This window comes from Myotis brandtii, unplaced genomic scaffold (assembly GCF_000412655.1).
Source record: "Myotis brandtii unplaced genomic scaffold, ASM41265v1 scaffold48, whole genome shotgun sequence".
NCBI classification, from domain to species: Eukaryota; Metazoa; Chordata; class Mammalia; order Chiroptera; family Vespertilionidae; genus Myotis; species Myotis brandtii.
The window spans coordinates 10,319,439-10,336,768 of NW_005368341.1; the positions used below are offsets into that span (position 1 = coordinate 10,319,439).

At 42.4% G+C, this 17,330-nt stretch overlaps 1 protein-coding gene across 3 annotated transcripts in view; it reads left to right on the plus strand.

The window, feature by feature from the left end:
• The window catches only part of LOC102246156 (phosphatidylcholine translocator ABCB4), a 68,396-nt gene that overhangs the window by 43,677 nt on the left and 7,389 nt on the right, over positions 1-17,330 (plus strand). For 2 of the 3 annotated variants that reach the window (XM_014547605.1, XM_014547606.1), the window contains 6 exons: positions 1,509-1,613; positions 3,170-3,247; positions 4,737-4,820; positions 5,871-6,074; positions 11,083-11,183; positions 15,487-15,627. In XM_014547605.1, the coding sequence (XP_014403091.1) occupies positions 1,509-1,613; positions 3,170-3,247; positions 4,737-4,820; positions 5,871-6,074; positions 11,083-11,183; positions 15,487-15,627 (713 nt within the window). Of the gene's footprint in view, positions 1-1,508; positions 1,614-3,169; positions 3,248-4,736; positions 4,821-5,870; positions 6,075-11,082; positions 11,184-15,486; positions 15,628-17,330 lie in introns of those variants that run through there. The other variant, XM_014547608.1, reaches the window with a different exon arrangement.

The window sequence follows — 17,330 nt, forward strand, 5'->3', positions numbered from 1 at the left end:
GCGGGGCGGGGGGGAGCGCGGGGAGAGTAGTGTGCGCAGGAGGGAAGAGTTCAAGTCATAGCGTTTAAGAGGCCAGGCTCTGGGCACAGACTGGCCTCACCACATAATAGCTGTGCAAGCTTGGGCAAGATGCTTTTCCTCTCGGTACCTCAGTTTCTTCATCCATAAAATAAATGCACCATAGGATAGCTGAGGATGAAAAGAGATTATATGGGTCACTATATGGAAAGCATTTAAGACTGCCTGCTTCATAGTAAGTATTCAAGAAGTGATATCCACCAGACTTGGCCAGGAGCTCAGTTGGTCACAGCATCGTCCTGATATGCCAACATTGTGGGTTTGATCATCTGGTCTGTGTACATGCAGGATCAACCAGTGAACGCATAAATAAGTGGAACAACAAACCTATATTCCGCTCTCTCCCCCTCTCTTTCCTTTTTCCTCTCCCTCCCTCCCTTTCCCTCCCTAAAATCAACTTTAAATAAGCGATAGCCACCACGCCATTATTTCAGCAATCCTTCCACGGCTTGGGGAGTCTGAGACTAAGAAAGAAAACTCATGCGACCCAGTTGTTACATTCATTGAGGGGATATTTATAGGAAGTTGTCAGAAACACCTAAGGCTCCATAGAACCCAGTATTTATGTTGTAATAACCTTAGCCAACCACTTACATTTTTGGAGAGACTTTTTTGTTAAAGATGACTTATTCTCCATCGTGTTGAATTCATTATGCTTGTGACATTGGACACTGGTCTACAATGAAGACCTCAAGCAAAAAATAAATGAATTAGAATGTTTTTATATTAAAAATAAAGCAATTCCTAACTCTCTTGCAATTTAAGAGCTATGTGGACTGTATCTATATTTTGGGGCATCTCCTATGTGCCAAACACTGCTCTAGGCACTGGAGATATATCAGGAAACAGAATAAACCGAATCCTGCTCTCAAACAGGTTACTATACATGCAAAACAAACTACATAATGTGTCAAGGGATAACGAGCATTTTAAAAGTAGGATCTGGCAGTGGGGGGGTTAGAGGTGGGGTTGCTGTTCCCGTAGGTTGGTCAGGGGAGGCCTCTCTGGGCAGAGGCCCTGTGAAGTGAGGGGTGGAGCGAACAGGCTGGGGCAGAGGGAACAGCAAGTGCAGGGGAAGAGGAACAAACACCAAAGTGTGCAACTGCTCACAACCCATGTTAATAACCACATATTCCTCAATTCATAGACAGGAACTAGAATAGTGGTTCCCAGAGGGCTAGGGAGGGTGGAAAGGGGTCTTACTATTTATCGGGTACAGAGTTTCCAACTCTGTGCATGTACTTAATGCCACTGAATTGTACACTTAAAAATGATTAAAATGGTAACTTGTATGTGATGCATATTTACCACAATAAAAACCCACATGTCTCAAAGCCCCGTCTTTAAAATGAGATGCTCCAGCCACTGTTTGTGGGAGGAATAAACAAGGGACCTGTAGTGAGGTGGGCCCTCTGCATGTTCTTTTGTAGATCTTTGGGCCGGGGGACGATGCCGTGAAGCAGCAGAAGTGCAACATGATCTCGTTGCTGTTCTTGGGTCTGGGGATTACTTCTTTCTTTACTTTCTTCCTTCAGGTAGGTACCTACGATTTGGTCTTCTCACGGACATAGATTATCCTTCAATTAGGATATAGATTAATTATTAGATTTTAACTACCTATTCATGTAGATTGATTAATTATCAATTAATCAAGACCTAATGGAGTTTCTGAGTCTGGGACTGAAATAAATGGCAAACACAGTTGACAGAGGACATTTTTAGAGGACAGGCCTTAGCAGGAGTAATTGTGACTTCCCTGTTCGCTGAATTAAGGCATGTCATAGGTTTTCCCTTAGCAAGGGAAGAAGAGACCCAAGTCCCCAGGAGAACATGAGAACCAGTTAAACTCAACTAGTTAAAAACTGGGGGGGTGGGGAGGGTTGAGAGGGAACAGTACAATAGCATCCTCTTTTGTTGTTGTTACTCTTTACATAATATCGATAACTTCTCTGAGTGTTTCCTCCTTAATCGATGAACTCTTTGAAAGAACATATATATTGTATTGCATTTAGATAGCGTAGACCTGGCCAGAGTGAACTAGCAGACCTACTCCGATTGTACTTTTCTACCTAGATTTTTACCAAATACCTTTTGTCTTGTTAACTCAGTGAGTACCATGCAGGCCCTTCCAATACAATCCATTAATTCAGCAAAATGTTTCCTAGTCAGGCCCAGCATGATTCTCTCTCATCATTGTTGAACCAATGGTAAAAGTAAGACAAGATTTTTATTTAGAAATCATTTCTTTAGCTCTCAGTGATCCCACCCAGTTGCTAGCCCTGGTGTGCTAGGGAGTGGAGCTAGGTGCATAAATGTGTTTTGGAGGCTGCACCAACAGTGGGCAGCCCACACTGGGTTTGAGCAATCTGCCAGCAAAGCAAGGAGGAGACCAGGGTGGTCTAGTCCCGGGCACCATCCCCCTGGGCACCGTCCCCCTGGCTTAGTGTCCTCCCAGCAGTGGCCTGCACACACCTGCACCAATGCTCCGTGAGCCTGGAGGCTCCCACCCGCCCCGGACACCGGCCCAGCTGTGGACGTGTGAACAGGACATGATTAGAAAGAGGGAAACTGCCTGACAAGCATGCTTGGGGAGGGAGAGGGGCCTGGTCCCCAATCTGAGAGCAGGGGGAGCTGTGGCCGGGAACCAGAACTCGCCTGGAGCTTCTTACTCCAGGCCGCCGCCCTCCCTCCCTCCCTCCCCACGTGACCCAAATGCGTTCCTGCATAGAATTTTGTTACTTCTCTTTTCACTGTTTTGTTTAAAGTAATAGGAACACATGAAAGTTGTGACTAAACACAGTATTGTCCTCACTGAGATGTTCTTGAAAGTGTTGAGAAGGAAACCTATTTAGAATGGTTCAGAAGCCAGACTGGACACTTTTAAGGCTTTTCATCTCGATTACATACCTATGACTCAGCAGTACGTGAACTTTAAGTTGGGACTTTGAATGAATATTTGGTCACAGACATGTGTTACTCATTGGCTAATATATAAGTCATGTAAAAAAATCAATGGGCAGGTACCCACTTGCGTCAGAACAGCAGGGATGATCAAAGGGAACAGGAGCTTTTGTTTTCTTTTCTCAACCAGGGCTTCACGTTTGGGAAAGCTGGCGAGATCCTCACCACCAGGCTTCGGTCAATGGCTTTTAGAGCGATGCTGAGACAGGTAGGCGTGTGCACTGGATGCCTTCTGCCCAGGTTTCCTACTTTCAGCCTCTTCTTCTGTTCCTATTTCATGTTTTCCCCCCTCCCCACCCGGCTGGGTGTTCATACAAGCACTGGTCGGGGCCCTGCAAAGTGTCCTGGTCCATCAATTACCCAAAACCTCGCAGGGTTTTTGTTGGCCTAGGCTTAATTTAGGGGGGTTGGGGGCTTATTTCAAACTACCTCTGTCTGTGTGGACACTATCATTTCAGGGACCCGTATCTCGCCTCTGGATTCTACACAAGCCCTGGCGAGTCATTTGAGACTCCGGCCGCCTCTAAACAAAGGGAAAAGAGGTTGATAGAATTCATGCACCACAATCGACCATACTAGCTATAGGTTTTCCCAAATGTGGGTGATTTATTTTGTTTCTGTCTTATTTGAGCTCTTTTCACATTAGTTCGCTTATTCATTCACTAAACTGTTCCCTGCTGTGTGCTGGTAGCTGGGATGACAAGCATTGCTTGCTTTCCTAGGAAGTTCATAGAACCCTCTAGTTCTATAAAAAAGTCTTAGGAAAGGGCCAGAATATTCACCCAATTGACAGGAATTGATTACCTTCTAGAACAGTGGTTCTCAACCTTCCTAATGCTGCGACCCTTTAATACAGTTCCTCATGTTGTGGTGACCCCCAATTTCATTGTTACAAATTGAACATAATTAAAGCATAGTGATTAATCACAAAACAATATGTAATTATATATGTGTTTTCCGATGGTCTTAGGCGACCCCTGTGAAAGGGTCGTTCGACCCCCAAAAGGGGTCGCGACCCACAGGTTGAAAACCGCTGTTCTAGAAGGTGTTCATAAAAGGGCACACAGCATGAATCGTATTTTAGCAAATCTGACTTTACAAACCTTTTCTCAGTATCTTTTAAACTGTGCTATGTAGGGACATTATTTTATACAAAACTAAAAGATGCTGTGGATGAGTAGCTTATACTTAAAATCATCCCTAAGTGACACTCTTTTGTGTTTAAGAAAACAAACATGGTGAGAAACCAGGGCTGATGTTCTCGTGCCCAGAATTTACAGGAAGCCATGTCCAGCCCAGAGCTTCCCCGCCTTTATGAGGGACCCCACCAGGTCAGGTCAGGAGGAAGTGTCCATAGGGCTAGTTGTCGGCATTGGGTGATGGACCGCCCACAGCACCTGCACCTCAGGGGACACTGGCAGGAAGCTGCCATCTGATGAGTCCACACACACACCGGCCCCATCGGCGGTGCCGTCCCTGGCCCAACAGAGCCTCCTCGGGCTCGGACCCTGGTGGACTCTGAGGGCATGCGCCCCGGGCAGGGACCGGGGCTCTATGCTGCGTGTGAGGGTCCCCGGAACTCCAGTTCCCAAGTCAGTGTGGATCCTGCCTCAGCATTGAAGGTTTGCAAGGTTTCATCTGATTTCCTTCTCTTGTTTTCATCTTGAACTGATTGAAAGGTGTATTTTGTGCCGTAGGACATGAGCTGGTTTGATGATCATAGAAATAGCACTGGTGCACTTTCTACAAGACTCGCAACGGACGCCTCCCAAGTCCAAGGGGTATGTAGGCTGCACTCTAATCCTATTTTTCTTTAACGTGGCTTTGAATAGACATAGGGCAGTGGTTCTCAACTTTGGCTGCACATTAGAATCACCTGGAGGCCCAGAAATCAGGATTTTAACAAGATTCCCAGGTGATTCTAATGTGCAGCCAAGGTTGAGAACCACTGACATAGGGCATAGCTGCACCTGTTAAGTTGCTTTCAGCTGGAAATGACAACACTCGAACAGGCCTAAACAATAAAGACGAAGGTGAGACTTCAGGGTCGATGGTCCACTGGCTCAAAAATGTCAGGAAGGACCCAGGTGCCCTTTGTCTGTGTGGCTCTGGGTGGCTTTCAGTCCTGAGCATTGGCTTCCTGCTATGCCTCCGTCCCTCCAGGCCCGAGGATGGCTGCCAGGAGTCACCAGAGCCACAGCGTCCTTGTTTCCCACCCAGCGAAAGCGCACACCTGTGCCTCAACCACCAAACGCGCACCCTTCCCTTAAATCTGATTTGAGCTCGTTTGGGTCATATGCCAGGCCCTGAACCAATAACTGTCTCTGGGAAATGCCACGCTCTCCCTGGCTTGGGTCCCCACCCCTGGAGCTGAGGTCTGTCGCTGTGAAGCCCCCTGTGTCCGCACGGCTCAGGGGAGTGGGAAGAGTCCACTGCAGCCTCTGCTGCATCAGCCCTGCTTTCTGAGAGGTGCCCTACAGTGGCTGGTCTTAGGGCGTGCACACTTGGTAACAGGTGGTCTCTTGAAGTTTTAAATTTCCCTCCTGCACGTTTAAAGCAAATCGTCTTTAACATGGCCAGAGAACACCGGGGTGAGTTTCCTCTGTGGACGTTGCCCCACAGCCTGTCCCCAAAGCAGAGCCGCTGATTCCTCGGTGCTGCAACGCTGAGCTCACGTGGGCAGGAGAGGAGTAAGAGGTGAAAAAACCTGCAGAGCCTCGCGAGTGAAGCACAGGGGTCTTGGATTTACTGTCGTGAAAGGGAGCAAATGTTAGCACGGACGCAAAACCCTGCCCTCCAGGAAGCTAAACGCCTCTCTCTCGCTCTTCCAGGCCACTGGGACCAGGTTGGCTTTAATGGCACAGAACACAGCCAACCTTGGGACTGGCATTATCATATCGTTTATCTACGGTTGGCAGTTAACTCTTTTGCTGTTATCGGTTGTTCCAATCATCGCTGTGTCAGGAATTGTTGAAATGAAAATGTTGGCTGGAAATGCCAAAAGAGATAAAAAGGAACTGGAAGCTGCTGGAAAGGTGGGTCACACAAGGCTTCCGTTAGCATGAGCATTGTGTTTGGACATGTGTTTTATGTGTTAGTATGAGCATTGTTTGTTGGCATGTTTTATTTGAATTATGTATTGCAACATGAATGTTTTAATAATTAATGTTTTAATGATTAAACGTTTGTGCTCACTACAGCTAATAATTGCCAGCACTGTGCATGAAATAGTTGACTGTATTAAGAATGCCTAGAACTTGAACATGGAATAATGGAAAGCGTTTAGCCTGTAGAAAACACTTTACGTGGGGTCATTATAAAGAATTTCTGAATTTCCAAAGCTGATTTTACCTTTTACTTCATATCCTGATGCCATTGTTAGGACAAATATCACCCCTATTTTACAGATGGGGAGTCCTTAAAACAGAATGTAAGTGAATTGTTCAAGCTAGGGCACTTGCTGATACTCAAAAGTTCTTTTCTTCTTGGCTGTGATTTCTGTAATTGAGGTGGACCGCCACCAGAGGGCAGTAATGCTTCAACTTGTGGTTCTAACTATAATGGCAGTTGGGCAAACACTTGGTCTTTACTATGTGCCAATTATTGTTCCAAGTATGTATTTATGTGCACCAACTCATTATATCCTCACAATAATCCTACGAGGCAGGCACTGATGTTACCCCAATTTTACAGATTGGAACCTGAGAATCAAACAAGTGAAAGGCATGGCTGGGATTCAAATCCGGGCCTAATTTTGAAGCTCTTTATTACACAGCCCCTTTATATGTGTATAAATGTGTCTAAGTCTACACATAAATATTTTATTCACATGTACATGCATTTAAAAATTTAAATGTAGGTTACAGCCAGGGTATATTTTACTCTTATTTATGTAAATATTATCCTTTATTGAAACATTAGGAGGTGAAGCAGTCATGAATATATAGTGTGATAGTTTCTACAGCATGAGACTTTACAAAGCCCTTTCACAAACATTACTGCAACTGTTGAGTGAGGTGGGACTGACAGTGTTTCCACCTCATAGGGCAGTGGTTCTCAACCTTGGCTGCACATTAGAATCACCTGGGAATCTTGTTAAAATCCTGATTTCTGGGCCTCATCCTCCGGAAATTCTGTTTCTTTGTTACTAATGTTGTGGCCCCACCCCATAACAAAGAAACAGAATTTCCGGAGGATGAGGCCCAGAAATCAGGATTTTAAAAAGACTCCCAGGTGATTCTAATGTGCAGCCAAGGTTGAGAACCACTGATCTAGCATCAGACTTAACATCACCAGCAACGGATCAAAGGAATCACCTGTCCCCTAATACGATGCAGCAGGAGGATGCGCCATCATCAACGTAATAGTCTCTTGTGTTGAGCAAACCACCCAAGGTAAGGCCAGCTTTTTCCTTGCTTCCCAGGGTTGTTGGTTTTCATCTGTTTTGAGGATCTTAGATGTTTATTTTATTGTCAGCTCTGTCATTCATTTAAGAAGATGGTTTTTATATTTTATTCATTATCTTGGTTGTTTTTAACTTGGAGGGTCTTTCCAGGTTTCTAACTTATCGCCGTTGCCAAAACCGGAAAACAGCATGATTGCTTTTGAAAATGTCTAACTGCACATGGACTTGTGGGTCATTAGACTCATACAGCCCTTTGTCTGCTAATGTGGCATCATGTGGCATGGGCTATAAAAATGTTTATCCCCGTTTAGTCAATAATATCACACTTGAGAATTTATTCTAAGGAAATAACTTAATAGTAACGAAACACTATTAGCACAAAACATAATTTGATTTGGGCAACCAAATACTGGAAGCAAGCTAATGGTCCATTAGGGAAACATTTACTGTGCAACCACTAAAATGCTCGTTAAGAGGATTGTGGCAACATGGAACATGGCTCCGAGGCTCAGCTTTAAAAGCTGAACATAAAATGTGTGTCTATGCCAATTGCAACTTCTAGAAAAATATGTGCACATAAAGATAAGAAGACACAGTAAAGACAGGTGTGTTAGATTGTGGAATTATGGTTGATTTTGCTATTTTATTTTCTCATTAGCATTTTGATGCATCATTTTAATTTTGTTGTGGCCCCACCCCATAACAAAGAAACAGAATTTCCGGAGGATGAGGCCCAGAAATCAGGATTTTAAAAAGATTCCCAGGTGATTCTAATGTGCAGCCAAGGTTGAGAACCACTGTCATAGGGCATGTAGGGGTGAGCGTAGGATCCCAACAAGCCTGTGTCCACTAAACCAGTGATAGCCAATGAGATCCTTGCCCCTTCGCCCTTAACGGCATCAGCTGAGTTCAAAGCAGCGTGGTCTCACCGCCAGGTTCCCATCAGAACGCTTCCTTCTCGTGTTCGTCCTGCAGCCTTCCAGAGCGCTAGCACGGTGCATGGTGCCCAAACTCGGGAAGCCCTGGGTGCCCAACGTGCTTGAAGAGCCTCTTGGCTCATGGCTGTGGGGACTTCGGGGCATCATGTCCTTGACTTCTGTTTGTCACAGCTAACTGCTGAGAAAACATCCTGTGCGTGGTTTTGTTTCCTTTCTCCTTTGCACCCCGTGTCCTTTCCCATTTCAGAAGGGAGAATTGTCAGTAGATAGAATGAAGATACATTTTCCTTAGACTGGTGACATGAAAGAAAACATCTTGAACCTAGTTAAGACAATAGAGTCTGAACGCTATTATCAATGGCTAAATAACACTGAAAGTGGCCAGAATTAGGGCAGGAGGAAGGCAGTTAGAATTGAGCAGTATGGCAAACCAACACGGCACCTTGGGTTAGTCGTCTTGGCTTTGCTACTCAGTGTGTGATACTAGAGGAGATCTGGTCCTCACTTTCCACTTTTATGAAATGGGGAGTTGTACCAGATATTGTCCTGTGTCCCTTTCAGCTAACACATACTCTGCCATTCTAGGGACCAGAGAATGAGCAACTCAGACTGACCACTCTGAAACTATTTTAGCAGCTACTTTAACCTAACGAGGTGTTTTTTAAGAAAATATGAGATTGAAAATTTTAAATGTTCATGACCAGCAATTTAATCACAGTTTAAGTTTGTTTACTTAGTCAACTCTTGATTAACACAGAATGAGGGTTAGAAAGAAGTCTCTGAAAACTACCCACATCACTGTATTTTTCTCTTTTTTTTTTTTTTTTTTCAAAATGAAATGTTCTCATTTATCTGGTGGAGATTATTCATGGGTAAAGTACATTGGGATTTGGGATATCTTCCCATTTTCATTTTTGAAAAAGGGCTTGGTAGTAAGGGTGTTGATTGCTGGGCTGGGAAGGGGGGTGGAGAAGGATGAATAGTAACCCTCCCTTTTGACTTGGGCCCTGCCTAATTACTGAGCTTAAGGTCCTGCTGAATCAGAATTAACCCTCCAAGCAGTTGATCCACGACCAGAAAATTAAGAGTTGTGTGTACCTAGTCATTAACAACCAGTTCCTCCTTGTGTAAATGACAAAGCAGGGAGAGCAGAATGGCATAATGAGTTAAGAACCTGACTCGGCCTTAGGTAGACTATCTTTGCTTGCCTACCCCTTAACTCCAGAGCTTTAAGCAAGCCACTTAAATTTCCTGTGCATCAATTCCTCGCCTGTGAAACAGGAGTAATATTTACCTCACAGGGTTATTGTGAGACTAAATGAGGTCATGTCAGTTAAATGAGGTAATACCTGGCGCATAGTAGAAGCTCAATAAGTGTTCTCTACTCCAGCTGTTATTGCTGTTAGGTTTTCTTTCATTTATAATAGAGATACAAGGCTATTCAGCCTGAACTATCAAATATCTTGCTTTTTTCTGGCTACAGAAGCTGAGAACTAAAGTAGAAGTCATAAAGCTGATAAAACAATCTAAAGTTAAGACCTGAAGTCCCTTGTGCTAATGGTTTAGATGATAGCTGTAGTCTAGTCTATGATTTAGACCAGCCGTGGGCAAACTACAGCCCGAGGGCCGGATCCGGCCCGTTTGAAATGAATAAAACTAAAAAAAAAGACCGTACCCTTTTATGTAATGATGTTTACTTTGAATTTATATTAGTTCACACAAACACTCCATCCATGCTTTTGTTCCGGCCCTCCGGTCCAGTTTAAGAACCCATTGTGGCCCTCGAGTCAAAAAGTTTGCCCACCCCTGATTTAGACTGATAAGCTATCACAGAGAGTGAACATTAGTCAAGGGGAGGTTTGGCTGTCATCTGAAAACTGTTCTGGCTGGTTTGGGTAAAAGGGGTGTAATGTAAGGACACACAGAAGTGCAGGGAACACCCATGGCTTATGTTACTAGAAAGTCATGGCTCCTCCTTTAGAGCTGTAAGCTCTATTGTCTTTGAGGCCCTCTATACATTTGTTCCGTTCCTCCATTGCTGCATATTCAGAGCAGCTTCCCACACATACCCTGGTGACCTAAACCTCCCAATCCAAGGACTTCTCAGTTCAAGCAGTTGCCTCCAAGCCCAGGAAATAATCTGATTGGCCTGCGTCAGTCAGGGGTCTGCCCCGGGTTTAATCAGGGATTTGTGGCAGGGTCATGTTATTTACAACTTGGATCTTCTTTCCAATTATGGGTGGACAGTTCCTCTACATAGGGATGTGCTCATGGAGGAAATGATTGACACTTCCCGTGGGCCCTTAGAAATCGCTTAGCCTAACTCTCTAGGACTCCACCCTCTGACGAAAGCAAAGCCATGAAGGGCTGTCACTAAAGCCAGTCAAGTACCTGCCTGGTGGCAGGGCTGGGAATAGAATCAGGCTCTGGTGCTCAGGCTACCATTCTTGCCCTAAGCGTGTCACTCTCCCCCGGAATACAAAAGCTTGCCCAGTATACTTGGCACAACCAGAAGTGCTTTTCAGATTGCCAGTTGTGTCATACAGCTCGTCTTAAAGAACACATTGTTATGTCTTTGCGTTCAAAATGAAGGAATTTCAAACCCTTCAGGATTCTTTTCAGAACACCCTAAGGTTTATATTTTTCATTGTTTCAGAAAGAAAAGCCCCATGTCTAATCAAGATCTGTTCTACATTACAGATTGCAACAGAGGCCATAGAAAATATTAGGACAGTTGTGTCCTTGACCCAGGAAAAAAAATTTGAATCAATGTATGTGGAAAAATTGTACGGACCTTACAGGTAATGAACATGTGATCGTTACTAAGAACCTAGTTGCTGGCCTAAGGCTAAGTTATTGTCCCCAAAAGATAATAAACCTCTGCTGTTCCAAACACTAATGCAACTGTAAGGATGACATCTCTCTCTCTCTTTTTTTTTTTTTTTGCTAATTATCTTACTGAAAATAAGCAGCTTTTTAAAAATTTCTTTATTAAGTTATTACATATGTGTCCTTATCCTCACATTACCCCCTATCCCCCCACTCATGCCCTCACCCCCCTGTTGTCTGTGTCCATTGGTTAGGCCTATATGCTTGCATATAAGTCCTTTGGTTGATCTCTCCCCCTTACCCCCACCCTCCCCTACCTTCCCTCTGAGGTTTGACGGTCTGATCGATGCTTCTCTGTCTCTTGATCTGTTTTTATCAGTTTATGTTGTTCATTATATTCCATAAATGAGTGAGATCATGTGATATTTATATTTCTCTGACTGGCTTATTTCATGCCACTGAGCCATAGGATCAAAGTTTCCTATCTCTTTTAAAAACAATAGATTGGGTCTCCAAGAATTGAACGATCCAGAAGACTGTGCAAGTTTTTGTTCATCAGTGCAGGCAACAGAACAACCCATCTGGCTGATTCAGGATAAACGTTGTTTTAGGGAATTGCTCGAACCTTTATTTTCTTTGGATTGTGTAGACTGAACCAAAGAAGAGGCTTGTTATTTAGTTAACCCTTATCCATGGTTTTGCCTGCCATAGTTTCAGTAACCTAGTCAACCCCGGTTGAAATATTACGCGAAAAATTCCAGAAATAAACAATTCATAAGTTTTATTTTATTTTTTATTGAAGTGTAATTGACTTACAATGTTATATTAATTTCAGTTGTAAAACATAGTGGTTTAATACTTGCATATATTATGAAATGATCGTCATAAGCCTGGTTACCTTCTGTCACCATACAAAGTTATTACAGTATTATTGACTCTGTTTTACATGCTGCTGGTTATATCCTCATGAGTTATTTCTTTTATAACTGCAGATTTGTTCCCCTTATCTTCCTTCACGTATTTCACCCAGCTACATACCTCTATCCATGTCCTTCTGACAACTACCACTTTGTTCTCTGTATCTAAGTCTGTTCCTGTTTTGTTTGTTTTGTTTTTTATAGTCCAGATGGAAGTGAAATAATATGGTATTTGTCTTTCCTTGACTTATTTCACTTAGCATAATACCCTCCAGTGCTATCCATGTTGTTGCAAATGGCAAGATTTCATTTTTTATTGCTAAATAATATTCCACAGTGTATCACCTCTTCTTTATCCATTCATCTATTGATGGACACTCAAGTTGCTTCTATATCTTGGCTATTGTAAATAATGCTTTAAGTGAACATAGGGGCACATATGCCTTTTCAAATTAGTGTTTTCATTTTCTTCAGATAAATACCCAGAAATGGAATTGCTGGGTCACATGGTAGCTCTATTTTTAATTTTTGAGGAACTTCCATACTGTTTTCCATCGTGGCTGCTATAGTTTACATTCCCACCAACAGTGTACGAGGGTTCCTTTTTTTCTACATGTCACCAACACTTGCTCTTTTCTGTCTTTTTTATAATAGCCATCATGACTGGTGTGAGGTAGTATTTCATTGTGATTTTGATTTGCATTTCTCTGATGTTGAGCATCTTTTCATGTGCTGGTTGCCCACCTGTATGTCCTCTTTGGAAAAAATGTCTAATCAAGTCCTCTGCTATTAATAGATTTGTTTGTTTTTCTGATATTTAGTTGTATAAATTCTTTACATATTTGGATATTGACCACTTATTTGATGAATCATTTGCAAATGTCTTCTACCATTTGGTAGGTTGCCTTCTCATTTTGTTGATGGTTTTCTTTGCTGTGCAAAAGCTTTTTAGTTTGATATAGTCCCAATTGTTTATTTTTGCTTTAGTTGCCCTTGCCCGAGGAGACATATCCAAAAAGATATTGCTAAGAGTGATGTCAGAAGCTTATTCCCAATGTTTTCTTCTTGAATTTTTGTGGATTCAGGTTTTATATTCAAGTATTTAATCCATTTTGAGTTTATTTTTGTATATGGCGTAAGATAGTGATTCAATTTCATTCTTTTGCATATCCAGTTTTGCCAACATTCTTTGTGAAGAGACTGTATTTTCCCCTTTGTTTACTCTTGCCTCCTTGGTTGTAGATTAGCTGTATGTGCCTGGGTTTATTTCTGGACTCTCTATTCATTCCATTGATTTATTTGTCTGTTTTTTGTGCCCATAGCATACTGTTTTGATTATTATGGTTTTGTAATATAGTTTGAAATTGGGGAGCATAATACCTCCTGTTTTGTTCTTCCCCAATATTGCTTTCGCTATGCCAGGGTTTTTAGTGTATCTATACAGATTTTAGGATTATTTGTGCTAGATTATTTGTAAAATATGCCATTGGTGGTTTGATAAGGATTGCACTGAATTCGTATATAGCTTTGGGTAGCACAGTCAGTTTGACAATATTAATTCTTCCCATCCATGAGCTGCAACTGCTTGCCAGCCCTAGCAGGGGGGCAGGGTGGTTTTGCAATGGCTGGCACTCGCAGACTTTAGCGGAGCAGCAGGAGGAGGCTGAAGGTTCCAGGTCACCCTCCCCTTCCAGGGAGTGGGGACATGTTCCAAAATGACTCACTCTCTTGTCTGGTGTTAGCAAGGCAGTGGGATAGTGCCCTGACCACTTGCCCACTGAGTTAGCAGGTCAGGTAGAGAGTGCAATAACGGCATCCACCAGCCCCTCCGCCTCTCGGGAGCTTTTCAACTCCTGGAGAGTCAGTGGTTTTCGGTTAGCAAGTCAATCTCTTTCCCGTGTAGTCTGGGTGCTTTTTTAGCTGCTGTTTTATTGTTATTTTGTTTTGTTGTTGTTGTTGTTGTTTATGCTGGGTCTCAGGTTGAGTCCCTTAGGTGGGGAGTCTCAGTTTCCCATAGCACTTTGGGTCCCTCAGATATCAACATCAGCACCATTGGTTTTCTAAGTCAGGTGCTGTGAATATATTTAACACTAACAAAATTGAATGCAACTTAGATTACAACTCTGTAGACTAGAATAGTTTGAACACTTACAGATTTAAAAACGGATATCTGAAATTCTCAATTTATTCTATCTCCTTTTTATGTATACTTCATGCAGCTACATTTTTTGGTATTTGACATATACATGTGGCATTATTTATGACCTTGTGGTTTATTTGAAACTGCAAGAGAATTAAGGAATAATAGAACGCTGGAGCTAATTTCTAATTTGATTGTGATTTTAAAGATTCAATATCATGGTAAATTTTTCAGTAATATTAGTATTATAAGGCCATAATCACAGCACATAACTTAAAAGTCATCCAAGTCAGTAATACTTTGACTTTTCTGTCTTGGCAAATGCCTTCCTCCTAATCGTTCTAATCTAAAAGTAAATTGTTGTTCTTTTAGAGCAGTGGTTCTCAACCTTGGCTGCACATTAGAATCACCTGGGAATCTTTTTAAAATCCTGATTTCTGGGCCTCATCCTCCGGAAATTCTGTTTCTTTGTTACTAATGTTGTGGCCCCACCCCATAACAAAGAAACAGAATTTCCGGAGGATGAGGCCCAGAAATCAGGATTTTAAAAAGATTCCCAGGTGATTCTAATGTGCAGCCAAGGTTGAGAACCACTGTTTTAGAGGATTTAGAATAATAATTAGCTATACCGAGGATGGGATCTAATTAGAAATAGTACTAAAAACTTATTGGGGCTGATGGGATCTAGCTGAGGAAAGACTTTCCAATGTGTTTCTATGTAAACCTCAGTGACACTACTTTTCTGAATCAGAAAGATGAGTTTTTACGTAAGAGATGATAACTAGTCATAGAAGACAAGATAATGGTATTAAAGAAATCACTTGCAGACAATTCAAAGTTTACTGCTATCTTTGACATCCTCAATATTTTTAACACAATAATTATGTTTACATCATAGGGGTTGACTGTCTGGGTCAGCAGATATTAACATGTAATAACAGCAACTATCATTTGAGCAACCGCTAAGAGCTTGGTTCTATGCTAGAGATTTATATTGTTTATTTAGTTCTCAAAACAATTCTGCATCATATTGGTTATCCCCATTGTACAAATCATAAAACTGCTACATAGAAAGGTTAAGTCGCTTACTTAAACTTAATGTAACTAGGGGCAGAAGTTAAACTCAGGTCAACTAGACTTAGAAGCTATGCTCTTTCCACTGCACAGTGCTAAGAGTGGTTGAAGAGATGGTTATGAATGCTCTAATTTGCTTTTCAGAAATTCTGTACGGAAGGCACACATCTATGGAATTACTTTTAGTATTTCACAAGCATTTATGTATTTTTCCTATGCCGGTTGTTTTCGATTTGGTGCCTATCTCATCGTGAATGGACATATGCTCTTCAGAGATGTTATTCTGTAAGTAATTCTTAAAATATTAAGAATATTCTATAGTAATATTTTAATAGGTCTATGCAAAAGTTTAGAGAAGAAAAAACCCCTCTCTTGTTGTAAGATAAGTTTAGAGAGTTGAATCAACTACAGAAATCTGATCTAATCAATACTACAAGGACAGTTTAATCACTGGAGTGGGCAAAAACTAACCAACCTCATCGTAGACCAGAATAGATAGAACTCCAGACAGGAGGATAGCAAATTTTCTTATTGTATAACTAGAGGCCCGATGCACGAAATTCGTGCACGGGGGGGGGGGGGGGGGGTCCCTCAGCCCGGCCTGCACCCTCTCCAATCCCGGACCCCTTGGGGGATGTCCACCTGCCAGTTTAGGGTGGGATCAGGCCTAAACCAGCAGTCGGACACCCATGGCTCCTAACCGCCTGCCTGCCTGATTGCCCTAACTGCTCTCCCCTGCCGGCCTGATCACCTCTAACTGCCTCTGCCTCAACTCCGCCACAGTGGCTTTGTCCGGAAGGTCGTCCGGAAGATGTCTGGTCTAATTAGCATATTACCCTTTTATTAGTATAGATGTAGGCAGATAGAAACCATAATTAGAAAGTTGCTGGTGACCATAGACTGAAAACAGAAGGTTAAATAGCTTGCTCTTTATGGGCAACCAAAGATGGCCTTGTCAAGGAGATGGGAATGCTTGCCTGAAGTCTGGCAAAGGCTCTGTCCCCTAACCAGACTTGGGATGACCTTGCCAACATTTGCCTTAGTCTCTCTCCTATTTTCTTGGTTTCCAAGACTAACCAGTGGTCTTTCTAATTGATACATTCCTCTTTTCAAAATATGCTAAATACATTCAATTAAGTTGCAGCCTAGTCTTGCCAAAGGGAAGCCATTTTTTTTTTAAGATCACTTGGCATATTTCTGCTCTGATGGGATGATTTTAAAGCACTAGTGAGGAACCATTAAAAAAAAAAGTCAAAACAAAGAAGGTGAAGTGTTTAAAAGCTGTTCTTTTCTTTTCATCCAAAATTGAAATAACTGTGAAAAAAAGTGCCTTCTGTCCTCTTTGGTGGAGGGATACTAACAACACAACAATCCAACAAGAAAGAAACCAAGTACCCTGGCTTCCCTCTCCTCCAGCCCTCCCACCCCCAGCTAGTCCCCTTCATTGCCAAACCCCATCAGACGCCAGAGGACAAGAAAAGCTGTTGGTGCAGTCCACGAAGGGTCAGCCTCTGACAAACTGGGAAGGTACAACATAGACATGGGTAGAGAGTAGAAAGTGCTTTCGGAAGATCAAATGGAAATATGCAGCTCAGATCTGGGACTGACAACTTGGAGTATTTCTACTGTCTAGAAAAATATCACTGAGAAAATTGGTCTTGCTTTTTTTGTTTCATTTTTTACCATCAAAATGTTAAATTCTGGATAATCAGAAGCCAGTTTTTTAATCTTCTGTGCTAAAGCTAGATTATAGGTGTATAGGAAAGCTAGGCAGCTACACGTGGGTTCATCACTATTTGACAATTTAGTTTTTGGTAACCAAACTTACCAAGTATTTGAGAGCCTTGCTATACCCACCATTCCTGTCCCTGTGTAATTAAAACACATTTTAATATCCTAGCTGTAGAAGCTTGGTAGAAGAAAGAAGGTTTTAAGTTTCCATTATTACTAGATAGAGGTTTTCTCCCTCTCCCCTTTCTCTGGGGGAA